The 27,496-nt window shown below is 47.9% G+C and overlaps 1 protein-coding gene across 4 annotated transcripts in view; it reads left to right on the forward strand.

Annotated features, from left to right (window-relative positions):
* TSSK4 (testis specific serine kinase 4) overlaps window positions 1-27,496 on the forward strand; it is a 2,423,787-nt gene that overhangs the window by 1,862,945 nt on the left and 533,346 nt on the right. For all 4 annotated transcript variants that reach the window (XM_069633969.1, XM_069633967.1, XM_069633970.1 and 1 more), the window contains one exon: window positions 19,243-19,591. In XM_069633969.1, coding sequence (XP_069490070.1) covers window positions 19,243-19,591 — 349 coding nt within the window. The remainder of the gene's footprint in view (window positions 1-19,242; window positions 19,592-27,496) is intronic.

The following is a 27,496-nucleotide window of genomic DNA, read 5'->3' on the forward strand; positions in this document are numbered from 1 at the left end:
TCAGGCTAGGAATCCTTGGTAAAAGAAAAAACAGTTTCACTTTCACTTTAAAACTGTATTTCTCCTCTGAACCAATCACTATCCTCTGGATCATACTGCCCCCATCCAATGACAGTCCTCTCCCTAAACCCTGCCTCTGGCAGCCATCTTCAGATTTTTACTGCATGCTTCAGTGTTGGGAGTCCTCAAGTTTGCTCTCTGAGCTACTTAGTACGTTTTTTCCGATTATTTTGGGGAAAAGTTCAATTTTTGTATCCAAGAGCCTGTGTGCTCTTTTCCTTATCGGCCGCCAGCAGGGATACGTTGTTGGTGAAGTTTCACCCCTCTCAAGGGCGAGGATTCGTCAAAGTTTCCAGAAGGCCATCTTGGGCCTATTGTCAAGACTTGAGGCCGCGTAGATTAGATATACCTCCGTCCCCAAGCACCGAACAGGGAGTTTAGTGTACACTTGCTGTTCAGTTATTGGAGCCACAGGTGGCTGGAACAGGAGCGGGAGCACTGTATTCAGATGTCTGTAGCAGGGAAAGAAAACAGGATTATGACAAACAGTACAAAAGAAAGAAAGAAAACGAGAACAATATTCGGTACTTGGAGTAAGTAAAGACAACCACCAAACAGACAGCAAAGGAGGGGCTCTATGAAAAGAGCAGGACCTTTGCGACAATGTTCCACTAAATTATATGTACGTGTGACCCCAATGTATGCCAACAGCAGCAGCAGCAGTTTACGGGGTAACTCCTGTAGATATCAAGTTCCAGGAAACAGGACGTGGGTCGGAAAACCAGACGAACAGATAAACGAGAAATCCAGAGGCCGTCCAGGAAAGAACGGGATCCGCGTGAGTTTCCGGGTGTAAGTACCAGAACGCCGTAGTAAGGGAGAGGCAAAGGCATTCCTTAGTGAGAGTTCCGAGTCATAGGAATTCCAAATAGAGTTCCGAGCCGAGCGCCGTAACAAAAGGGAAAAACCAAGAAGAGGTCCAAGATCAAATCCAAGGTCTAAATCCGTAATGTAAGCGAAGCAAAACGCAGATGCCAAACACTGGAGATTCACCGCTGAGAAGCAACGTTTGGTGCGCGCAGCGTCCGTTTATAGCATTACCATGGCAATTAGGTCACATGACCGGCGTGCCGCGTAACGCATTGAGGAAGGAGCAGTCGCCGCCTCGGGCGAGAATATAGTTGTCATGGTAACCTCCAACGCAGTACAGGGTGATGTTGACTGCTTCCATATGGCATAGTGCTAAAAGGCCATGAAGAGAACCTGCGCAAACCCTACCGCTGCGCTGTGGGTGAGCTTGCGATGCGAGGTGTGGGTGTGTGTTGTGCCTGGCGTGAAACAAAGGCTGGTTTGGAGTGTGCATGCATGACACCTACTTCACACCATCCGACCATGCAGGAGGAGAAGAAGGAGGTGAGCCACTCTCCATGCCCTGCACCAAATGCAGGCTACGGAATGTCTTTGTGGAAGACAAACATCTGCAGTGCCTTTACTGCCTGCACCCAGACCACATGGAGGTGGAGTGCGAGATATGCCTGGGCTTCTCGAAGAAGACAATGCAAGACAGGCACAGCAGGCTGGCGGCATGGCTCAATTCGAACAAGGCCGATGTCCCATGCTCCAAGCAGGGGCATGCCTCACCCAGGACCGGCCAGTCCGAAGAGTACCCTTCTAAGTTCTTTGACGTCGCCCGATCCGTGGGGGTCGAAGATAAGGCCAAGAGCCACAAGTCCGAGTCCACCGGGTTCGTTGCTGCCGCGGGTCCCAGGTTGGATAGGCCACGATCATCATCACCGTTTGCCTCCATAGCCAGTCGGCAATCGAGCTCCTCCTCAAAGAGGAAGTCTTCCACCCGGGCAAAGTTGCGGGGGAAGTCAGATTGGCCTAGGCCAGAGGAGGAGAAGAAGGCCGCGCAGCCCAAACAGGCTCCACAGGCTCAGCCAAAGTCCTCGTCGGCCACTTCGTTGACAGCTACGGTGACACCCACCACGGCGGTGTGAGCCGATCCTACGAGGGTGGCTCCTGCAACACAGAGGGTGTCCCCGCTCTTACTGCGAGGCACGGCCACAGATGTATCAGTGAAAGCTGCAAGTACCCCTGGAGGGATAAAGACACCGGTCCAGGTCCCGGTTCAAGGCCCTCAGGGTGGAAAAAGGGGGGGACGAGGAGGCCCTGAAACAGCCCTCCAAGGTTGACATCCAAACCATGGACATTTCATCCACGGACGACAACCAAGAGTCCGTTCATACGGTCTACAAGGTTGACGATGCCGATGGCGGTACAGGGCCTAGCGCTCCGTCGCTCCATCCTCAGCCAAGGTACATTTACGTGGACATTCTCTCAACTCCCCACCACTGGTGACGGAGATTCCACAGAGGTTGCCACCAGCACCCGTGGCGCCACAGGCTCCTGATCAGCCTCCATGTAAAAAAAGAAAACGTCATCCGACGCCTCTGCATCAGCCTCCGCCACCACGTCGGGATCCGACTCCTCCAGCGGATCCGGGCACCGGTATGGATACAGCCACGAGAACCGACTAAGACAAGGACTTCGTCTCGGCGGACAATTAATCACCACATTTGGATGCTGCTCATAGAGTTTCTCCACCGGATGAGGTGGGATCCTTCGACTTCATGATCTCCAGGGCCTCCGAGCTGTTCCAGCTGGCGCCCGAGGAAACAAAGAAGGAGGGTTTCTTGTATCAGCGACGAGAATCCAAGAGGAAGACGAACATGGTGGTACCCTTTCTGGACGATATTTGGGAGGAGGGCATGGCCCTCATGAATAACCCATGCATGGCTCCAGCCAAGCAAGACCTACTGGAGAAGTAGTACAGGGTGCCGGATTCTGCGCCCGTGTGCCGGAGGTCTCAACCATCGCCGTACTCGGTAGTGTCAGCTACCACAAGGAAACGTTCGGCTAACCCTGCCTCTTTGTCATCAGTCTCCCCGGACAGCAAAGGAAAGAAGATGGAAGCCATGGGGAAGAAGGTCATTTACACAGCGCCATTCACAATCAAGGCGGCCGATGCCCTGGCTATCTTGGCCCAGTATGGCAGGAAGCTGTGGTACAAGCTGGGCCCGATCCTGGAGTTCCTCCTTGACGACAAGAAAATGGAAGCTCTTGCCCTCTTTCAGGAAGGGGAAGTGGCATTGGACCATGCTATCTTGGTGGCAGTGGACATCGCCGATACAGGTTTCTGGCAGATGGGAAACAGAGTCTGCCTTTGTCAGGAGGGGTGGTTGAAGGCAACTGACTTTCATCAGGATGTTCATGCGAAGGTGCTGGACATGCCTTTCGATGGCAAGAATCTGTTTGGGACGGCGGTCGACGAGTCCCTCCAAGCCATAAAAAAAGATACAGAGATGGCACGTTCCCTTCGCACCCTTCAGCAGCATCGCTTGTCTTCTTTTTGCTCCTCCAGGGCAAAGTCAAGCAGATCGTCCAAAGATTTCTCTACATTTTACAGGCAACCTCCCTGATCCTCCACGCAGGAGGCCAACAGGGGCCGCTCCCAGGTCTACGGTAGTGGAGGCCAGTGTCGCCGGCTCCTGCGAACCCTGCCGCTGCACTGTGGGCGAGCTTGCGATGCGAGGTGTGGGTGTATGCGCCTGAACTGGCCAAGATGTCACCCAGGTGGGAGGACAGCTGACGAGTTTTGTCAGCGAGTGGATGAAGATCACCACTGACAGATGGGTGCTGGACGCTCTCACACAGGGGCACACCTTGGAGTTCCAATGCAGGTGTCCTCGTATTCCACCGGTTCCACGACATGAGCAGCACATTCCTCAACTCCTGGCGGAAGTGTAAGCCATATTACGGAAATTGGCGATAGAGCTTGTTCCCCAACGGCTCCGGAGTCTTTTCCAGATACGTTCTGGTAAGAATGAAGACAGGGTGTTGGAGACCCATCTTGGACCGATGCCGCCTGAACAAGTACCTGAAGTCTCAAATATTCAGGATGGTCACATTGCAGGATGTGCTCGGCCAACTGGAAGAAGAGGATTTATTGATGTCGTTGGACCTGGAGGACGCTTATTTCCATGTCCCCATTCACAAGAAACATTAAATGTTCTGACAGCTCGTGGTGCAAGGCCAGCACTACCAGTTCAAGGCTCTGCCATTTGGCTTGAAATGAGCCCCAAAGGTGTTTACAAAAAGCCTGGCCGCGGTTGCGGCCCATCTGCTTCTGCAGGTCATACATGTATACCCATACCTGGACGATTGGCTGATATGTGCCTGCTCTCGAGAGCTGGCCGACGAGCAAAAGAAGGAGGGCCTTCGACTACAGACAGAGCTGGTATTCTCCGTAAACTATCTGAAGTCCTGCTTGATGCCATCGCAGAACACACTGTTCCCCGGCACCAGACTTAACATGGTGGCTTGTCTGGCATCACCCTCGGCGGAGAGGCTAGCAGCCATTCAAGGGAAGGTGCAGCGACTGTCGTCGGCGAAGACGGCCATGGTATGGGCCATCAATTCACTGCTGGGCATGATGTTGTTCTGCATCTACCTCGTCTGTCTCTCAACCCCTACAGGAATTCTTGGATGTTTATTGGATACAAGTGTCCAGAGGTTTTGCAGACAAGATCCCTCTCAACGAGGAGTTCCGGCAGGCTATATAGTGGTGGGGGTGCACTCCCACTTCGCCCAGGGAACAGGATTTCAAACCCTGCCATACCAGGAGACGGTCACCACGGATGCCTCGCTGGAAGGTTGGGGGGCTCACACCGGGCATCTTCATGCCAGAGATCTGTGGCTTCCAAAGTAGAAGAATCTGCACATCAAAATCCTGGAGCTATGGGCAGTGTTCTGGGCCCTCAAGTCTTTCCTACCGTCTCTGAAGGGCAAGGTGGTGAGAATATTCACGGACAACGCCAGACCATGTTCTACATCAGGAAGCAAGGTGGCTCTCGGTCTCTAGTGCTCTCCAAGGACGCTCAGGACCTGTGGCACTGGGCCATTGGATAGGGAATGTTCCTCGTCCCTCTCCACCTGGCAGGCATCAAGAACACCATTGCAGACTCCCTCAGAAGGGAACTGCGCTCCTTCCACGAGTGGGAACTTCATCAGGATCAGGTGGACTGCCTGTTCGTCAAATGGGACAGACCCTGATCAATCTTTTCGCCACAGCAGCAAACTCCAAATGCCAGAAGTTTGCCAGCAGATTTCATCAACCGAGGAGCTTGGGGGGCGCGTTCTGCTTCCTGTGGGAAGGCCTGTTTCTGTACGCTTCTCCCAAGTTTCCTCTCCTGCTACGTGTTATCAACACACTCAGACAGTGTTGATGCAAGATGATACTCATCGCCCTGGCATGGCTGAAAACTGATATGGTACCCGGACCTACTCAGCCTGTCAGTGTTGGCGCCAGTCAAGTTGCCAGTACTTCCGGATCTGCTCAGCAGAGAGGAAGGCACAATCCTTCATCACGAACCAGGAATGCTGAACCTGAAGGCATGGCTCCTGCAGCCTTAGAGTTTGGAGGTTATGAGCTACCGGTGGACTGCAAGGAAGTCCTTGCCAAGGCCAGGACGCTGTCGACTCTAAAGTGCTACAGCCATAAGTGGAAGTGTTTTGCTACGTGGTACCGGTCACAGAAGATTACCCCTCTGAGGGTCACGGCTCTACAGATCCTTCCATACTTAGTGTCACGCATCCATCAAGGTAAGCCTGGCGGCCATCTCGCGCTACACCAGGGCTCCGGGAAGATCCTCGCTTTGGCCCCACAGACACGTCAAGGAAATTCCTCAAAGGGCTTTTCGGATCTTTCCCGCCGATGAAGGCTCCTGCCCCGGCATGGGAACTCAACGTGGTTCTAACAAGGCTCATGGGGGCACCTTTCGAACCTATGCATCAGGCCCCACTCAAGTTTCTCTCGTGGAAAGCGGCTTTCCTCATGGCCATCACCTCTGCCAGATGTGTGGGTGTGATCTAGGCCCTATCCAGCAAGCAACAGTATCTGACTTTCCACAAGTCGAGGGTGGTACTGCGTACACACCCCTCTTTCATGCCAAAGGTTCCGTCGGAATTCCACCTCAACGCAAGCCTTTGGTTTTGCCTGTTTTCTTCCCAAAAATGCTGTCGCCGGCGTACAGGGCCTTGCATTCGCTGGGCGTTGCTCGTGCTCTGAAGTTCTACGTGGCACGCACAAACAGTTTTCGGGAGACTTCTCAATTGTTTGTGAACTTTGGTCCTGTGAACCATGCGAAGGCCTTATCCACGGCCTCCATCCCAAGATGGCTCTCCGGCTGCATCATGCACTGCCATCGGCAGGCGAGCCAGCTACTGCTGGGCCGTCCGAGAGCCCACTCCACTAGAGCGATCGCTGCAACGACAGAGTTCCTTTCTGGTGTGCCCCTGCTGGACATCTGCAGGGCTGCGATGTGGAGATCCGCGCATACTTCCATGAAATTCTACTGCGTCAACAGGGATTCCAGGGAAGAGTCCAGAGTTGACCAAGAATGCTACGCAACCTGTTTGCTTGAGGTGAGTCTGTTCCAGGGGTAAGTGCTAATTGCTTCTGTTGAGCCTTGCCACCTCTCATGGTTGTGTGATGTGTTCTGCTGTGTATTCGTTATTCATCAGCATGTAAATCCATGCCAGACCCATGCTGGAAAACAATATTTACAGGTAAGTAACTTAAACCTTCCCTAGCGTTCTGGAGGGAACTTCTTCCTTTGTTTGTGAATCAAAATTGAAACTTTTCAGTCTTTTATCAGGCATGGTTCACTAACCTGCCAGACCTGACCATAGACTTTTCAATGGTGTATCAAGTCAGGTTCACTAACCTACCCGACTTGATTTCATAGGTTTCAAGTTCCACAAATATTAGCTATTCAGCTGGTTTCCCTATTTTATCCCTATTCTGCTGGGTTGGCTTCCCTTCTCACAGCCACCGTTCAGGTCCACCTCGCTGGGACCTTTTAGCCCGGCACAACTCTCTGCGCCTCGGTTTCCACTTTCAGGCCCTCTGCCACAGAACAAGCGTCTCATTCCCTGATCCTCCAGGGCTGGCTCGACCTTTCATTGACTCCTTCTTTCCTTGTTATGATTGGGACTGCCTCTTGACAACTATAATGTGCGTATTTGTTCCGCTGTGGGCTTTTGCTTCCTTGTTCCCTCTTTGTCTCAATGATCTTTGGAATCAAGTTTGGTTAAGTCTTACTCGTCCACTTCCCAGTCTTATTGTCAATAAGACTTTCTACTTTACTATAACATATAGAGGTATCGGGGACCAGAGGGGCCTGACCGGGAATAAGGAGAGTGGGGCACAGAAGGGTCAGGAGAATACTGCGTTCTGACTGAGCCATCATCACTGGTCCCATGAAGTATCCCCCTCCACATTAGATCCACCCGCTGAGGACCACCCCCAGGTTGGCAACCGGGGTGGGGGCTCACCTCGTTGGCCTCATGGAAAGGGGCCACCTCCTTAGAACCAGTGACAATACCCTGGGATTCGTCACAGCACATGAACGATTTTGTACTCCTAGAAAGTTTAAATCCATTATGTGCCTCATTCAGAAGTTAGTTTGTTTTGATAAAGTCCCAGAGTTATTGATATATGAATTTTTCCAGAAGCTTCTGAGCAAAGGTCTGATGTATGCAGATTTCAATTGAGCTGGGACTCTTCCTGTGCTGATGGAGTCTTTGAGAAGGCAAAGGAAGATGGACGCTAAGCCTGGAGATTGGGGATAGGGGGATGCTCTAGCAGACAACATTGCCACACCACATACCATCACAGGGGTCCTAACATTGAAGATGAGAAGACCAAGTATTGTTTCTCGGCTAAAGCTTTCCATATTAGGCTTGAGGGGCTTGCAGATTTTCTGAAGGCCACAGCGGGATTAGCCTAAGGGTGGAGTTTTGGCTGAGGTTATAGCACTCCAGTTCTCTAGCTGGTCTGGTATGCTGGTTTAAAAGGATGAACTTGCAGTCTCAAAAAAGATCTGGCTGAAGCCACCCTCATGTCATCCTACAAGCAAAAAGACTGATGCCTGCCATAGACCAGTTGCTCTGCCATAGACCAGTGGTGCACAACATGCAACCCGCAGTCCAGATGCAGCTCTTCAGGACATTATTTAGGGCCCTCAGGATCACCTAAAGTTTATACTGAATTGGGCCGGGCCTAAAGTCAGTCTTTCTCTCACGTACTCGTTCTCTGTCTTTGTGTCTCTTTCTCGCTCTCTCTTTCCCACCTCTCTTTCTCTCGCCCACTATATCTCTCTTTGTCTCCTTCTCGCTCTCCCTATTATGTTAAGTGTGAAGCCTCTATGGTCCAGGTTGTGTCTGCAGTTTTACTTCTGTTTAAAAACATGACTTCAGTCCTATCATATAAATAAATAAAAAAATAAATCAAAATGGTGATGCTATTACAAGGCAATATATTACACAAGTCACAGTTAAAATAGAATGATAATTAAAATGTATGTTTCGAAACCTTATTTTTAACTCAAATTCATGCACTAAGCCCTGCTCAACTGCCAGATCATCCCCATGGAGAGCCGCCCCACTGTATGAGACTTGTTTGTACAATGGGCCCTCGAGCTAAACCAATTTTGCACCCCTACTGTAGATAGTTTGTCTTGGAAGCTCCATTTCTATCATCTCATCCACTGCCTCATTCTTCAGTGGTAGTGGTGCCAGATTCCTTGTACTCAAAATCTCCTGCTACTTATTCTACTTCAGTGTCAGCAGTTCTGTTCAAGGAAGTTTCTGATGGCAAACGGCCATAAAGTTTATGCAACTGCTTCTCTGCACCTCCGCCAAGCAAATGCAGATGCAGTCTTGGGCGTGGCAAACCAGAAGCTGTGCAGGGGGATTTCGGTTTTCTTCAAGATCTTCCTGTTGTGTGTCAAGCCTCTTTCAAGGTGGATCTGGCGGAAGCTAGGCTAGTAGCTCAGGATCTACTAGAATCCTCATTGGGTCATAGAGATACCGTCAGGTTTGCTCCTGATGTGCAGGAAATGGTTTTGCATCTGCCCTTTGAGGGGTCTGACCTATTTCACTCAATCCATGGACGATGAGCTTACATAGAAGAAAGCAAGCCCTCAAACAATAAAGACACCAGCTATTCTAACTAAGCTGGCCTCTAAATCCTTTGAGAGTATATAAAGGGCGCCTGGCAAAGTCCTGATATGCCCAGGAGGGTACTTGTAGGTAAATAGGTAGAAATCAGGGTGAGAGATCCGAGAGCAGCTGTCGAATTTTTGAAGCTATTTTATTTTGCCTTCAAAAAGATTTTGCACGGATTGGTATTTTTAAACATTTACACAACTTTCAATAAGCACGAAAAGTTAGGTGGACAGATATTTCTTTTTTTTTGCGAAATACAAATGAGTATCGTCCTCTTTTTTTGTGGAGGAACAATTTTCACAGTGATGCGCAAGTATACAGTACAAGTGATTGACGACAGAAGGTGTCAACGGTGTGCAGCCCAGGAGTGTGATAGGTCCAGGGGTACTAGAACAACAATAGTGAACACAACACTATTCTACAAGCACATATAAACAGGGGTTGTGCCACAGAAAATCGACACGACAGTGTTTCGGCCAAGCTGGGCTGGGATTACGCCCGAGGTGGTAGTGGCCTTCATCAGGATGCTTTCTTACTACAGGTTCTGTCCGTAAAAGAAATTGTCTGCTGTGGTGCAGCGGTGACGCTGTGCTGGAGTCCTGTTATGGTTGCCGGACTCTTAGAGACATGGGAAGACTCGTATGACTAGGGTCACTTAGGGTCATTTAGGCTACTAATTGATGCCTCTGGTCTCTGGGAGCGAAGCCTGTGTTGGCTGTGTCTGCGCTCCTCGCGGTAATGGATGCTGGCAGGAGGAGCACAGACACAGCCAACACAGGCTTCGCTCCCAGAGACCAGAGGCATCAATTAGTAGCCTAAGTGACCCTAGTCATACGAGTCTTCCCATGTCTCCAAGAGTCCGGCAACCATAACAGAACTCCAGCACAGCGTCACTGCTGCACCACAGCAGACGATTTCTTTTACGGACAGAACCTGTAGTAAGAAAGCATCCTGATGAAGGCCACTACCACCTCGGGCGTAATCCCAGCCCAGCTTGGCCGAAACACTGTTGTGTCGATTTTCTGTGGCACAACCCCTGTTTATATGTGCTTGTAGAATAGTGTTGTGTTCACTATTGTTGTTCTAGTACCCCTGGACCTATCACAGTCCTGGGCTGCACACCGTTGACACCTTCTGTCGTCAATCACTTGTACTGTATACTTGTGCATCACTGTGAAAATTGTTCCTCCACAAAAAAAGAGGACGATACTCATTTGTATTTTGCAAAAAAAGAAATATCTGTCCACCTAACTTTTCGTGCTTATCAAAAGTTGTGTAAATGTTTAAAAATACCAATCTGTGCAAAATCTTTTTGAAGGCAAAATAAAATAGCTTCAAAAATTCGACAGCTGCTCTCGGATCTCTCACCCTGATTTCTACCTATTTACCTACTCTAAATCCTTTGATCCATCTCAAAGCAGATGTGATAATAGGTCCAGGTCTTTTGTTAGCTTCAGGGGCTTCCAAGAGAGACAAGCAAGACAGCCAGAGTGATTACCTAATAGCTTAGCCATAAACAGGAGCAGGCTACCCCAAAGGGCTTCTATTCTCCCCCTTTCTCCTCAGTTCCCACAGAAAAAAAAAAACATGAGTCACTTCTGGACTCAAGAACACCCGTGGGATGCAAGTGGTGATGGTGCCACCTCTTCAAGCTATTTGGTTAATTTCTGTGGTTTCTGCAGGATTCCACCTGCCCTTTGCTTTTCTTCCTCCTGCACTTCTCTCCCCTCTCTGTTTAAGATTTGTTCTCTGGACACTGCTCAAGGAACATGCAAACTATTGAGAGTCCATAGCGGTAGTGGTTGTCCCTGCCTTGAACAAGGTCATTGGATTCTCTTCAAGAATCTTTGCAATTTCAAAGCAGAACCATGGTGGCCTGCATCTTGTGCTGAATCTCTCCTACCATAACCAATTATTACCACAAGGAAAATTAAATATTGTGACACCTGCCGAGATTGCAGAGTCTTTTGTGCGGGATTGGCTATGTGCCTTGGACCTGAAGGACGCTTATTTACATTTGCCAATTAGGCGGCCTCGTCGACACCTTCTCCACTTTTCGTTCATGGAAAACTGTTTTCAGTACAGGGTACTGCCTTTTGGGCTCAGCTCAGCACCACAGGTTTTCACAAAGTGTGTGACTGCCATTTTTGGCTTGCTGCGGAGCAACAGCCAACATGTTTACCCTAACCTGGATGACTGGCTTGTCAGAGTGAGGCTCCAGAGGAGACAACGCAAAATCTTCAAACACTAATGGAGATGATGTTCAACTTGGGGTTATTTTTCAACCTAAAAAAAAAGTCAGAACTCACGCTGTCTCAGACTATGGGCCTCATTACACGGACGGCGGTAACCATGGCGCTATTAGCGGTACCGTTATTTGCCCTGGAGTCCCTCAGCGGGTCCCTTCCTTAACATGTGGTCTGACCACACATTAAGGACGGGACCCGCTGAGGGACCTTGTAGTAAGGCGCTAAGGGATTACCGGCACTGGTGCCCTTAACGGTGCCGGTAATCCCTTAGCGCCATCCGTGTAATGAGGCCCTATATCCTTTATGGGATTCCGTTGGGAAACAGCACAGGGGTGAGTGTTCCCGACCTTGGACAGGCAGAGAGAAATACTGGGATTAATTGGTCATTTCCTTTGAAGCGATCACACTTCGGTGTGGTGGTACCGACATCTGTTTGGCTTGCTAGTCACATGGATTTGTACTGTTCCACAAGCCAGGCTCAAGATGAGATAGTAACAGTTGCATCTAGCGGTATGTTGGGACCAAGAGAAATGATCCCAGCCGGTCAGGGTTTTGATCCCGGTCTTAGTGAAGGAAGATTTCCTCTGGTGGAAGGAAGACAGCAATCCCATAATCAGAGTGCCTCTTATTGCAGTCCCTCACACTGGCATGTTGACAACAGATTCTTCTATGATGGGCTCGGTGCACATGGCCTTTGGACGAGTCTCGACAACGAAAGGCAGATAAAACATCTCAAACTCAAAGCTATTTATGTGTTACTCTAGTGCTGATGCTGACTGACTGCACAACAGTGGGACAGGGGTTCATGGTGGATGCTTTTCAGATACAGTAGAATGCCCTGAAATATTACATTATCCCACTGACCCCCTCATACAAAAGGTGATCAGCAACTTTGGAGCATCTTTCAAGCTGGTTCTGATAGCTCCCCTCTGGCTGTCTTCAGAGTGTGGCTTTTGGACTTGACACAGATTCAGACTGTCCCAACAGCTGGGTGGGGGGCAGAGGGTCACCGTCCAAATCCACAAGCTTTGTTGTTACCAGCATGCTTCCTGAGAAGCTGACTTTAGGTCATTTCAGGTTGTTGGAGGAAAATATCTGTACAATACAGAAAGTGCATAAAGATTCAACTCACACAGTATTGGAGTAAGTGGACGAGGTTTTGCATTTGGACAGAGCAGATAGGATTCAAGTCCACTGTCCTGCTCGCTTCATTATATTCTTTGGCTTTCTGCTCATCTAGCTCAATCACAGGTCTAGGTAGATACTTGTAGAAGCTTGCGACCAAAGATGCTTTAGAGAGCTCAAAAGAAATGAGGGGTCATTACAAGTTTGCCGGTCCGGGAAAATTGTCGGTAATTCTGTGGATGGCATTGTTTCTGGACTGGCAAAGTTTGCCAGTGGGGGCTCACTGATTTACCTCCAGCCAGGAGCTGGAGGTAAATCAGGACCCCACTGGTGTTGGGAGGGGGGCAGCCTAGTCCCACCCCCCTTAATGCTTTACAGTGAGGCGCAAACAACATTGCTTTTTTTCATAGATGTTAATGATCGTAGTTAAGAGACAAGGCCTGCGCGGCAAATGCGGTATTGCAAGATTAGGCCCAAATTGCGAGACAAGGGAAATCTCCAGCCATGCCCAAGCTCCCATGAGGACAACCCTCACCCCCAACTGCCACAACGCCTATTCATTGTTCTAACAGTGTTGCAAAGATGTGTTTTTTACTCAAGAGGAATGCGCCCTACAAGGTCGCGATCAGAGACCAGCACTTTGTGTGCATCTTATCTCACACTGGCCAAAGCGTGACCTGGCCCATCCCCAGGCGACCATGAGTTCTAGCTCATATAACTGACTGATCCTTAAGACCCCAGAGTTCCATGGCCCCGTGTGCCCTCTGACCACCACCCCTAAAAGCAACAAGTCCTGAATGTTCAAAGAGTATGGACATTGCATGTCTTTGAGTTACAATAATGTGGTTTGTATTCTGAGGTGCTGGGAGGGATAAATTATAGTTCAAAATGAGGGTGAAGACCTTGGAGCCGGATGGCGTGGAAGGGAGTGAATGAAATGTGTGTGTGGATGTCAGAGTGCCCCAGAACCTCCTTTGAGCCAGCCCTAAAATCTGTTCTGTGCACAGTATAATGACAAAGTAGCATTGTGATATGAGTTTAGTTAATTTTTTCTTTGACCAGCGATGTGAGAATGTGATCACCGCAGCACCCACGCGATGGAAGACGAACGGACTGGGCTGGAACCAATGAGCTGGCATCTCTTATGGAGCAGGCGGATCATGTATAGGTGCACACCAACCAGCTGCGCAGGTTTCTACTCTATATATTGCATCATCAGTGACGATGTTTTTATTTATAAGATTCTGCTTGTACTACCTTTCGGCAGAACGTTCTTGGCAGAAGAATCCTTTGCTGTTGCACTCATCTGTGTATGAGATTAAAACTTGTTACCCTTACAAGATCGACTTGGCCTTTCTTCCCTAACAGATTATATTCTCTCTGGTGTGAGCGTTCAGGAACTTGCCTTTACTGGCAAAAAAACAGCCAGTATTTCTGACACCAGTATTACGGCTGCCGGAAATACCTGCATTTTCCTCCATGGAGTCCCATTCCGGGATATCAGGTGGCGGAAATAGTAGGTCAGCTTGCCGGGCAAACTTGTGATGAGGGTCCTGGTCTTTTCTTCTGCCAAAGAGACATCATCTTGAGGGGCTAGGCATGCTATTCCCTCTGTTCAGAAGGCCTCACCCTGCTTAGGACCTCAATGTGGTATTTGCAGTCTTGGCTCATAAGACTTTTGAACCAATGGCCTCAGTGGATATCAAATTGGTGACTTGGAAAAGTATCCTATTGGTGACATTAACTTCAACTAGAAGAGTAAGTTCAATTCAGGTACTAGCAACCTCAGGACCTTATACGCTTGTCCACAAGGATAAGGTGGCTTTATGTACATACCCTGCCTTTCTTCCTCAAACAGTGTAAGATTTCCACGCAAATTAGAAGATACTGTTGCTTACATTGTACTCTAATCCAGTCGGACACAGGAGGGCTAATAAAATTGTATTGGGTATGCCCGGCCAGCACAAGTGCGGCTATTTGCAGCAGAGGCTGTCTAGGACCCAGCTGCTACCCCCACAACGTGACACCCAGAGACCCGGCCACCTACTCAAAACACTGGGCTGAGCCCCGGAGCGGCGTAAGCCCGGCTGGCACAAGGGCGGCTGTTTGCAGCATAGGCTGTCCAGGAGCCAGCTGCAACATGACAACGTGACACCCAGAGACCCGCCCACCTACTCAAAAGACAGGGCTGAGCCCCGGAGCAGCGTAAGGCAGGCTGGCGCAATGGCAGCTGTTTGCAGCAGAGGCTGTCCAGGAGCCAGCTGCTACCTAACAATGTGACACCCAGAAACTCACCCCCCTACTCAAAAGACCGGACTAAGCCCCTGATAGGCATAAACCCAGCTGGCACAAGGGCAGCTGTTTGCAGTAGAGGCTGTCCAGGAGCCAGCTGCCAGCCGACAACGTGACACCCACAGACCCCCCAACCTAGTCAAAAGACTGGGGTTAGTCCCGGAGCGGCTTAAGCCTGGCCGGCGCAAGGATGGCTGTTTGCAGTAGAGGCTGTCCAAGAGTCAGTTGCTACCCGACAACGTGACACCCAGATACCTGCCCACCTATGCAAAAGACCAGGCTAAGCCCCAGAGCAGTGTAAGCCCAGCCGGTGTAAGGGCGGCTATTTGCAGCAGAGGCTGCCCAGGAGCTAGCTGCTACCCGACAATGTGACACCCAGAGACCCAGTCACCTACTCAAAAGACCGGGCTGAGCCCCGGAGCGGCGTAAGCCCGTCCAGCACAAGGGTGGCTGTTTGCAGCAGAAGCTGTCTAGGAGCAAGCTGCTACCCGTCAACGTGAGACCCAGAGACCCTCCGACCTACTCAAAAGACCGGGCTAAGACCCGGAGCGGCGTAAGCACGGCCGGCGCAAGGGTGGCTGTTTGCAGCAGATACTCTCCAGGGGCCAGCTGCTACCCGACAACGTGATGCCCAGAGACCCGCCCACCTACTCAAAAGACCGGGCTGAGCCCCGGAGCAGCGTAAGCCCAGCCGGCGCAAGGGCGGCTGTTTGCAGCAGAGGCTGTCGAGGAGCCAGCTGCTACCCGACAACGTGACACACAGAGACCCGCCCACCTACTCAAAAGACGGGGCTGAACCCTGGAGTGACTTAAGCTCGGCCGGTGCAAGGGTGGCTATTTGCAGCAGAGGCTGTTCGCTGCAAGTTCCTGAAGCGGTACAACCCCTCCAACGACTGCGGACCAGTGGACCAGTACATACTTGGCCCACACAAGGCTTGCTGAATGCTTGTCTCATAAGCCCAGTGAAAATCTGCCACTGGCAGGTAGCCGCTACTAAATTACCACCAAGGCGCAACGTAGCTTGAATTTCAGCCCGGGAGGCCGGGATTTGGGGAGATCGGGTGCTTGGGAGCTTGGATAACAAATGGAATAGCGTCTGGATATAGCAAAACCATTTTTGTATTTGATATTTAATATTCAGGCAAAGCTTTGTACGCAGCAAATCCCTGCTTCAGCCGATTGAGACTTACTGTGGCTCCTTGGGGCAACAAAAATCGCAGCAGAACCATAGGTGTGCCAGGTCATTGACGACGGGAGCAAGGAGGGGGAGACGGACTAAGGTGGCCCCCTTAGCCATCGGGCATGTCTCGCTCCGATCTAATTAACTGTTTATCTTTCAGCTGGCCCAAAGTCACTGCCTAGATCAATTGAGTCACTGATTTACTGACCTAAAGATAGTTGTGCTCATATTGTAACCTTAACTATTTTTTATCTATGACATATCTAGCCACCAGAGTAAGGGGCTAATCATTTGGTGGATATTATTTGTCTGGCGCTCAAACTGTGTAGTGTGACAACCAAGCAGCAAATTCCCTTGAACGAGTATTTTCGCCAGAGCCCTGACAGCAACTTGGCTAGCACATGAACTCAAGTGTCCTAAACACCCCAAGGCGCATCCCTGGTTTTACTACAGATTGTTTTAATATGTCCAAGAGGAAAGCTGCGTCCTCCCTCACACTCAGTACATTGCCAAGAAGTCCCACTTTCAGCTCTTCATTCTCAAAGGAATTCTACCTTTTCTCACCTTCCACCAGAAGCTCAATGTTACCCAAGCCCTTGTTCTCTCTAGGCTTGACTATTGCAATAGCCTGCTCCTGAATCTCCCTTCTTACACTCTGCGACCTCTCCAGCTAATCCAGAATTGGACAGCAAGACTTATCCTTGGCCTCAAGACCATGGACTGCATCTCTCCTGCCCTAAAAGGTCTTCACTGGCTCCCGTTTACTTCACAGATTAAATTCAAATCCCTCTGTATCATCCACAAGGCTGTCTGGGGCCGGGGACCACACTATCTGCAACTCTCTCTTAATACATATTCCCCCTCTAGACTCCTGCGCTCCTCTGGCACCAACTCTGTGTGTAAAGCGTTTCACTAAACAGAGGGCAGGTGGTCGATCGCTTTCCTCTGCTGGCTCCCTTCTTTGGATCAGCCTCCCCCTACCTCTTTGTCTTGACCAAAACTTTCCTAAATTCTGGAAGCTCCTGAAGACTTTCCTCTTTATCTCCTCTCACCCCATCACTCTCCTCTGCTAATTTCACAGTTGCTTGTTTGGTGTGCAGGGCCCCTATGCATCCTCAGGGGCCTGACCTCACTTGCCTCGGCTCACCTTCCTCCATGGAGGCTTGCACTTACCCTACATTGCACTTCACCTGTTGCTCACCCATGAGCACCAAAGCCCCTATCCCATTCCCCCTGCCTTCTGCACTTGCACATTCTGAACACTCACAAGGCATAGTAGGTTTATCCTACCCCCACCCACTGTTTTTAATGTTTCTTTATGTATTTAATTGTTTAATTGTTTCACATCCCCTTGTCCCCTCCCTGTTGCTCTGTGGGCACTTTGAAACAGAATTGACTTCCTGTATAAGCGCCTAACAAGCAAACAACAAATAAATAAAATAAAATAAATAAGTGAATGCTGCAAGTCCCAAGGTCTAGGGGAGACACAAAAGTGAACACTGAGAAACCCACGGTATGGGAGAAGCTTATCTAATAATCTGAAGCATGAGAAGTTGAAGAGCAACCCAATATGTCCTGCAAGGAGCGCTGTGGGAAACCAAGTTCAGGCTGGAGACACGAAGGCTGAGGTGAAAACGGAGAAGAGGATCCTGAGAAGCCTGAAACCTTGGAGAGGTCTTACCTGGTGTGGTGAAAGCAGGAAGCTGGAAGAAAGGTCCAAACTGTGAGTAAACCCTATAAGAGCCTTCTATGGAGAACCTTTCTGTCCTATTGTGTTAGACACGGGGTGGTCATTTCACAGTAGGATTTGTGGCCAGCCCTGGAACATTTGGGGTTTTAGTTTAGGAATAACCAGTAGGCTAATATTAGGATGTGGAACTTTCTATTGGCCACAGCTAAGAGTAGGTCAAGAACTTTGTGATTTGGGCACTTGCTCATGGCGGTCTTCAACACCTGAAAAAAAAAACTTTGTGTTGTCCCATCCCTGCCACTGTTTGCTTTATCATTTGTAAATATTTCCCTAGTTCGTATAGCTATTTAGTCCAACTCTGACCTCGACAGAATACTAAATAAAGCCATCCTTCTGAAATACATGTACCTGGTGTCACGTGTGTCATTGGTCAGTCTCACCACATTACATAAAAGGAAATCTGAATCTAAACTAGGTGCTAGGTTCTGTGTGTTTGATTCCAGATCCGGCCTGTCTTGTGTGTCCTTAGAAGGGGCAGACACACTAAATGTGAGATACAGCAATGACCATGTGCACAAATGTTGTCACAGCAATGGCATTGTGATCAAAGAGGTCAAAGAAAGAGCATCACGCACAAATGAGGTTTCACCAAAAGCACAATGCTCAAGTGAAGTCAGAAAAAGCGGGTGTTGTGAAAACGTGAGACAGCAAGGGCATGGCATGCACATAATCTATCAGGGCCAACATGCAAATTGAGAGATCCAGGGCATTTTCCACAGGTGTGTTCACAGCAGTGACATTGTGCACATGGAAGGCAAAGCAAGACAACTGTGGTCAAGCCAAAAGCACAATGAACAAGTGAAGTCAGAGAAAGAGGGTTTTGTGAAAAGGTAAGACAGCAAGGGCATTGCATACAAATAATATATCAGGAACAAAGTGCCAAGCAGAGAAAAAGGGCATTCTGTACATTATAGATAGAGATGTTGAGCATTGCAAGTAGGTGAGACATATTAAGGGCATTATTCACAGGTGAAGCACAGGAACGCATTGTGCTCAGGTGAGAAATATTGAGTACTGTGTACAGGTGAGATACAGCAAAAGGCGTTGTAAACAGGTGGTGCGCATTAAGGATATTGTGTATTGGTGGGACATAGCAAAGTAGTATGAAAATGAGGTGCACAACAAGGGCATTGTGTACATAAAGCTTGAGCATTGTGTACAGCTGAAACAAAAAGGGCCTTCATCCACAGGAGGAATCAGCAAAGATGTATGCACTGGTGCGAAAGTATGTAGACTGTGCACAATCAAGACACAGTAGGTGTACACCACACACAAGTGAGACATTACAAGAATACTTTGCGCACTCTGCACAGATGGTATATGTCAAAGGTTTCTTTCAGCGTTGACAGTGCCATGACGATAATAGATAATATACTCCGGGACATACACTGAAAATGCCCTAAAATGTAGCTGCAATCTTTTAGTAAAAGAGCTCTGTGAGTTATAACAGAGGCGTAGAAGGGTCAAGCCTTACAGGTGGTAGGCCCCATTATCGTCAGACAAGAAATGTAGAGTGAAATGATCTTGAAGCACAATCCAAAGCCAAAATGCATATCTCTGTTTTTCCACTGCAGAGACCTGAAGCTTGAAAATCTGCTATTGGACAAGAGGGATAACATCAAGATATCAGATTTTGGGTTTGCAAAGATAGCCAACACACCCTCTGAAGGGAACCGTAACATATACAGTCAAGCAAACCTCAGCACAACCCACTGCGGCAGCTACGCCTACTCTTGCCCTGAACTCCTGATGGGCCAGCCCTACAACCCTTTCTTGTCTGATGTCTGGAGTATGGGCGTCATCCTCTACATCTTTGTTACTGCAACCCTGCCTTTCGATGACACCAACCTAAGAAGACTCATAAGAGCCATGCAGGAGCAAGTGACCTTCCCACAGAAAATTCCAATCACAGACGAGTGTAAGGTAAGAAGACTACAGTACACAGACCCAGCAGGGGCATATAGTTCTACCAAAGAGAATGATATTCACATGCATGAAGATATAGGGTACAAAGGTTTCTCTTATTGAGAGCTCAGTATACCATTCACAAAAGGCATAAGAGACAGAGTTAGCTAGACACCATTTAGACTGAGCCTCATAAACAGTTCCAAACACACCTATTGGGATACCACAGGGGAATATGAGATACTAGAGTGGGTTACCCCTGGAATTACATATCAACTATACAACAACCCCGCTCTAGTTAAACACAATTATAACATTAAAATACATTTTATTTGCATATATTAAAACACATAGGCATATGGCTATGTTCCACCTGAGTAGATCGCTTGTCACATAGCTCAGCATATGGGGCCTCATTACGACTGAGGTAGAACGGGTTAAGGGGCTCCGCTAAAGGAGGCGGACCTGTTAAACCCGTTCCGCCTCATTACAAGCTCCCCTCGAGGGACCCGGTAAGTAACGCCTCGTCAAACCAGGCGTCCTTACCGGGTCCTGCGAGGGCAAGAGGGAGCAAACAACGGGCCGCTCGTAATCCGCCTGTTGTTTGCACCCTCTCCCATTCCCATTGAGCCCTATGGGGGCTCAGATGGGAATGGGGAAGGTCCGGGCTGGGTTCCTGGAGGGAGGAATTACCAGGCCCTCTGAACTCGGAATGGCCCGGTAAATCCCCATTCTGGGAACCTGGGCCCGATTTCGGCGGCAGCCATGCCGCCAATAGCGGCATGGCTACCGCCGAAGTCGTAATGAGGCCCATGGTCTTTTCATACAATAGTGTTCTATAACAATGAACAAATATTTGGTAATGCTGTAATATAAAGTGCTATGTCTTTGTACTCTCACATTCACTCAATCAACAACTCCTGAAGTGCTCTACTCCTTGGATGACTTAAAGTAGATGAGTGCTATATAATATTCACTGAAACTAGATTGCATTATAAGCACACTCTCATGCAATTAATAAAGTGTAAAATTTAACCAAGCGGCCCAACATGTTTTGTTCTGCACAATCATAGAATTCATCATCAGAACATCATCAGGGGTAAAGCACATGAACTCTGTTTCCTGATAAGAGACCTTAGACATGTTTATGTGGTGTACACATAGAGAGGAGAAAGAGGCGGGCACCACGCAAATTCCTTAATATTTGGAATTATAAACAAAATTAAAAAAATACCAGTTTTGTTTTGGAAAGGAGCTACCAGACTATATGACGATCCCTTGACACCAGGATCCATAAAGTACAGAAACACACAAAAAAGCTGGATGGGCTCATCCAGCTAAGTCTGAGGCTCTCAAAAGTGCTCTGAGAGAGCTTTGCGCTGTTACTATAACGATTCCTTTAGGTTTTATAATATTTAATTTCACAGTCATACGTGCTTTTAAATCAGAGTTGAGTCATTCATATGATGTACACATAGACACACATTGTCGATAAGTGTTCCATCAATGAGCTAGATTTACCAGACACTGACTTCAGGGCCAGCGGCATTCAGCAATTTGAATAGTTTTGCCCTATGTAGAAACACCAGGGACAAAGACTACCAACAAAGATGGGTCTTCCACAAAGAGAAAAATACTTCCTTCCCCATTGAGAAGGGACATCAAACAAATTAATACATTCAAAAGGAAATAAGAATATCCATTATTTGAGTAGCAAGTGCTAATTCAATGTGTGGTATGCTCTATCTAAATGGTCAATATTTATTATATCAAATAATTGGCAGTGCCAATACCAACAAAAAAGCAAAATATGGGCTTTCAAATTTTTAGGACAGAGCTGTATTTCACTACTTTTATATCTATTAAGAATTTACATCCTGCCAAATGAGTCCCCTTTTTCTCCAACTACAGGAGGTTACAGCACCATTACTAAATGTCAGCTTTATTTGATTTGTTGCATCTTTACACTGGTTTGACTCCCAAATAAAAGATATGAAAAAGGTGATAGTTAGCTGTTGATGTAGATGCCTGTTCAATTGACTGCCTATTAATTCCTATATAATTGAAATGACTTGTGCTTAATTGAGAGTTTAATATACTTACTTGCCTTTTTTATTTTGAGTGTCATTGGCCCTGTTTCACTTTCCTTTGGAGGGTAATATGCCTGGAACCTGTACATATCTTAAGGGGTACCCTAGCACTCATCTCTTTGCAAGGAGTCAGCTTAAGGCGCCCTCTGACTGTGTTTCCTGGCCACATGTGTAGTGACCAGATGAAGAAGGTATTTAAACCCAAGATGGAGCATCCACAGCGTGCCCCCATGCAGCTAGTGTGTGAAACGTAAGGGTGTATGTGCTCATCAGTGATAGAACGCTGTCAGAGGGAGTTGGCAATGCTGTGGGGGATAGGCAGTGAAAGCCCATAAACCTGGAACTAAGTCCCTTCAAATTATTTCTCAGAGCTCTATGGAGTTACTACCATATTGATCTTCAACTCCCTTGCACATTGAGAAACAGGATATATCTAAAGCACTTGTTTCTCAGCACACAAATGGAATTGCAACATACCCGTAGATTAAAAGTAAGTATATCAATCACAGTGGCTTTAGCACAGGCTCTGCAATTAAACACATATTTTGAATTCATCAGATAACTGAGACACAGTAGACAGATGTTATCTTTATCATAGAATCTTTGTTGCATTGGTTTGCTTTTCTGCTTTGCTCATCATGATTTCTAAAGAGTATCAACTAATGTGGGCAGATAACGCTCACAGAAGGTGTGTGGGAGTAGCTATTGCACATCATTCATCCCTAGAGGTTGTCAATCTAGAAATAACTGGTTCCATGTCCATGTCTATGGCTTTTGTGGCAACAAGGAATGAAGAGACTGGTAAGTGGTGCTATGATGATTGCTATAAAGATTTATTCAAAAGAAAAAATATACCTATCTATCCTTAACTCTAATGGGGTTTCCCTACCTAAACTAAATAACCTTGGGTTCTCGTCAGGAGGTCTGTGAACGTCCAAATCAAAAGGCACTGTCCCAGTCAAAAAGTCTCCTACGCTATCCCTGTCACAAAAAGCAATAATAAAGTTCTGGTCCTGCTCGTGACCCCAGGAGAATGACTCTTTTCTCCTGGATGCAAAGTTCAAGGGCTTTTTGTTACCCACCAACAAAACAAAACAGTTCTACAGGATCCTTGTGGGACTAGGAGAATGACTCCCTTCTCCTAGCTGGTTCCCTAATGTTCCTCAGCATTATTTGTAATTCTTCTATGGAGGTTTCCACACATTTGAGTTTCTTTGTTCCGCCCCCATTGGGACGACAAAAATGCTTCCTGAGTTCCACTCGACTTACCAGCGCCACACCTTTGATTAGCCAGCCAGCAAATTGTGGTTCGAAGTGATTTGCTACTTTCTCTGTTTCGTCTCCTTTGCAGTCTCAAGTATTCTCGGTTCCCTGGATGCTATCAGGTTACTTTCTAAACAAAAGGGTCTGATTCTCAGCTTTTCAAAAGAGAAGACAAACACAATGTTTTTTTAATTATTTCGAAAGGGAGTGTTGACCCTGTGGATTGAAAGGACTGGACTCTTGGCAGTTTCTGGTGTCGACCGATCATAAGTTTGGAAATAGCCTTTAGATGGTTCTGGGACTGGCGTAGGAGGGCTTCTATTTCCCACGTGTTTTAGTATGTTTACGTCTTTGTCAGCGATTGTTCTCGAAAGTCCCTTTTAAGAGCTCTGTTCTTGCCAATGATTCTCCTGAAGAGCCTTGCAAAAAACATTTTGGGGGAGTTGGGGTTGGAGTTCTAAAGACAGGCTCAATTCACAACCGCTGAGGTGAGTGTTACCTCTCTTTTAGTTAAGCATTCTTTAAACTGGTTTGCTTAGTTAACAGTTCTTCATAGTAACTTGTTGTTGCCTGTTTTCCAAAGCTCTCTTAGGTTTCCCTCGGCTCCCTCCCCGACTTTTGATAACTCCTGTTCCATGATCTTGAAGTTGGGATGCTTCACCGGTCCTGCCTGGGATCTTGTGGCGATAAATAGTTTCTCTTTTTGGGCTCTTGTTTCCTGGGCCCTGTACTGCTGGTTGTTCTGATGTTGGTAATGGACTCAACCGTCCCTTCTGTACGGGTCGTTCAGCCACCACCACTGTGGATGCTTCTCAATGTTAGCGGTCTCACAGTTGTCGGACCGCACGTTCCTTCCATTACGGGTCCTACCACCGGAACCCGATCTCGATCCTTCCTTTGGGCTGCTTCCCTGCCGACTGGTACAACGCTTTCCTGGCATCTCACAAATAACATATGTCTTTTCTGCTGGGTCTTTACGCCGATTCTCCTCTTTCTCTGCCTTACTCTTGCCTACCGGCCAACAGGTTTCACTTGAATAACGTTTGGCGTTCTGCCTCGTTGCAGAATGCCTTCTCCACTTTCTGCTTCTTCTTCCACTACTGCCAACTCCTAGTTGGCCTGCGAGTGGTTCTTGTATGTTCTCTTGAACCACACGTCTCTCCACACGTCTCTCCCTCTAGGCTTTCAAGTCTTCCTTCTACTTCTACCTCTGTCTTCATCTCGATCTTGCGTTCCGATTCTATCTTCCTCTCCTTCTCTCTGTCTACATCCCTCTTCTGCTGTCATTTGTTTCTGGCGTCTTGATATAGCAGGGTCCGCCCTGCCGTAACTCCAATTTCATTGATAACAGCTGGTCGAGCATTTTCCCACTTGACTGTAGCATTCTCAAGTTCTTCCTCGTGCCTGTACTTATCACGTTAAGAACTTCTGAAATAAGTCTATGAAATAGAGGTTTGGGCGAGGTTACTACCTTATGGGGTCGGGAGTTAAAAGGGGGTGTGTCCCCAATTTGCATCCTTGTCCCCAGGTGGGGGGTTCCTTTCCATGAGATTCTCCCGCATATTACCACCCTATGGGGACTATTGGTTAGCGGGCACACCTCCCTAGCCTCATGGAAAGGGGTTTCCCTCTGGGGAAAAGTGACGCTGTCTGAAGGGTCGTCACATGCCCTTCCCCTTAAGCCTTCGGCTTCCCCATATAACTTTGTTTTGGGAGTGGTTCTTCATATATTTTTAGGTGTGTTTTCTGGTAGATTTTCTTCCCACGTCCCAGGCTGGGGTTTCAGCTATAAAGCCCTCTTCCTCCCAGGTATTCATAGGAATATACCTAGTGCGTGTCTTGTTCAAACTATTCATTAAGTTCTTAAAATCCTGAATGTCCATGCCAATAACGGCCTTCGGTCAGTCCCTGAGCCACGGATGAGTTCATGGTGGTCTTTCTCCCCCGAATAGTTAGAAATAGAGGTTCTGTGATATATTTCATGTTCGCCTTGTACACAGGTAATTCCTACAGGCCTTGTTATACTGATATCCTCAAGATATATTAAATCTGACCTGATGGCCGTCTGCTTGCTGCCCGATTCTATTATGGCAGAGAAAAGTACCCCATTTACTTTTTCGTTGGGTCTTGAAGGGGGTCGAGAGACACAGGCAACTTTTGGTGGATTCAATGTCTTGTTCCTTGAACCCCTCACACATACCTCCTGCCATCCAGCCCACTTCTATGGGCTCTTCTTTAGTATTACTGGGACAGTGTTGGGAGAGGTGACTTCTCTCTCCGCAGGAGAAACAGGTTATGGTCATACCTATTCTCATCCGGTTTCTCAGCGGGCCTCTTCCTGAGAGGAGGACATTTTCTTTCCACCTTTCTCTCATCTTCCTTGGGAACAGATTTAAACAATGTGTCGAACTTGGTCATTAAGGGATCTTTGGGCACAGATCTTACATCACTCTTATTTTCCTCCCCTTGGTGTAACGCTCTTAATTGTTAGGCCACCTCAGCATGTGCCTGAGCTGTGTCAACGGTGATAGTCATGCTCGGTTTGCTTAGCTGAAGTACGTCCCTCTGTAAAAATGTTGGAAGCCCGTTGATTAGCTGCTCTTAGGCTAATGCTTCCATGACATTGGGCAAGGGTGTTTTCCCCAATCATTGGGCAAGGGTATTCTGTATATGGGCTGTGAGGAGCCAGGAATGAGACGCGGGCACAGAGGACTCATGGTTTTGGCCATACACTTTTATTTAAACAAAAAGGGTTGGAAAATGTCTCACTATCCCTATTCTAGGATGTAAGTATTTCCCTGTCTAAGGCAAAACTAAGGGTCTGTCCAATGTCAAGATGTCCAAAACAAAATGTCGTGTATCCACAATACAATTCTAGCCCTCAAACTCTTGAAATTAACTCTAAGGTGAAAAGGGAAATGTCTTTGGACTTGAAAAGTGTACCATTGTTCATAAAGGAAAGGCGTATCTCCAACACATACATTTCCAAATGAATAAAGTTCACAGTTCCAGAGGATGGTTCCCTTTCCCGGATTTCTCTTCACTGCACTTTAAACTTTTAAGGGTTTTTTTCTTTAGGCTTCTTTTGGTCAGCAAAACAACATGTGTGCAAAACAACTTGGCTGTTAGTATTAATTTTGGTAAAATAACCGGTGTATTCTTCTGCTGGGTTTCTGCTCCTCTTTAATACAATTTCAACACAGTCTTTGGCTACACCTGATATATCCTTATGAGAACTCCCTCATGTGATTTACTTTATGCATTGTTCAGCTTGACTTTGCTGTGTATTCTCTCCTTCCAGGGCTTTCTCAGATGCTTCATTCGATACACTTATCGGGCAGCCTCCTCCCTTGCAGAGAGCATACCCTGCACAGGGTCCCAAATGTCTGGGGGTCGGAAGCCCGAAGGTTTTGGTCTGCAGTAATCCTGCTCCTTGTTGCAGCACCATGCCAAGTCTCTTAGCCATTTGGACAGCGTTGGCGCTGTAGGACTTGACCAGAGCATTAATATACCTCTTTTCACCAGTATCATACATATTGATAGTAATTTCTTCCCACTCTTCAAGATGCCCTGTACCAACCCAAACATGCAGCTTAAAATATTCAGCGGGACCTTGCAGTTGACCAAGCCCTCTGTCACTTCTGCAACCTGCGTCCAAAAGGTGACCAGTTCATGTATAAAAATATTATCTCTACCGCAACGGAGGCATCTACCATCGTTCCTACTGTCAAACTTTGCCTGGACCGCTGTGGTTATGTATACTCGGTGGAGGAGTTGAATAAGTTTAAAATGAGTGTTAATTGACACTTTCTTAGACTGCTCACACAGATTTCCACCTAGCATCCCCCACCTCTTCACCAAAATTCCTTTCCCATTTTTCCCTACTAATAATTACTTCCCCAGATGTATTATTTTGGGCCATGAAATATATTGTTGCCACTATCCTCTTGCAGTTTGCAGATTTTACTGTATATGTCATCAGAGAGACCATTCCAGGCTCTGCTGGGAATGATGGGGACCATGCCCTGAATGCCCCCTGGGCCCTGTGGAATTGGAATGCTAAACCAAATGTATCCCCAATCTTATCCTCAACCTGTTCCCATGAAACAAATGGGAACAGATAGAAGTCTGCCAGAGTTTGCACACCATACCTCGACCAATCCCCACGTATTTTTTGTCACATGTTGGGGCGAGGGCCTGAATATTCCAGACATTGGGCCTGATTACGACTTTGGCGGTAGCCGTGCCTGTAATACAGCCACGGCTGCCGCCGGAATCGTCATTTTTCCGGTGCCCTGGAATGGGCAATAACCGGGGTATTACACCCCCGGCGGATCCGGTAATTGCCCATTCCAGGGTGCCGGAAAATATTTGTACCCATTCCCATTTGAGCCCCATAGGGCTCAATGGCAATGGGGAAGGCGGATGCACCGGCACCATTCGTGAATGGTGCCGGTGCATCCGATGTGCTCTGCTCGCGGGTGCCTTTGCAGCCGCCAGGTCAGATCTGGCGGCTTAAAAGGCGCCCGCAAGCAGAACTTGTAGTTTGCCGATCCGGGAACTACGGTAC

Source organism: Ambystoma mexicanum, chromosome 13, assembly GCF_040938575.1.
Source record: "Ambystoma mexicanum isolate Mex_15411 chromosome 13, UKY_AmexF1_1, whole genome shotgun sequence".
Lineage (NCBI taxonomy): Eukaryota > Metazoa > Chordata > Amphibia > Caudata > Ambystomatidae > Ambystoma > Ambystoma mexicanum.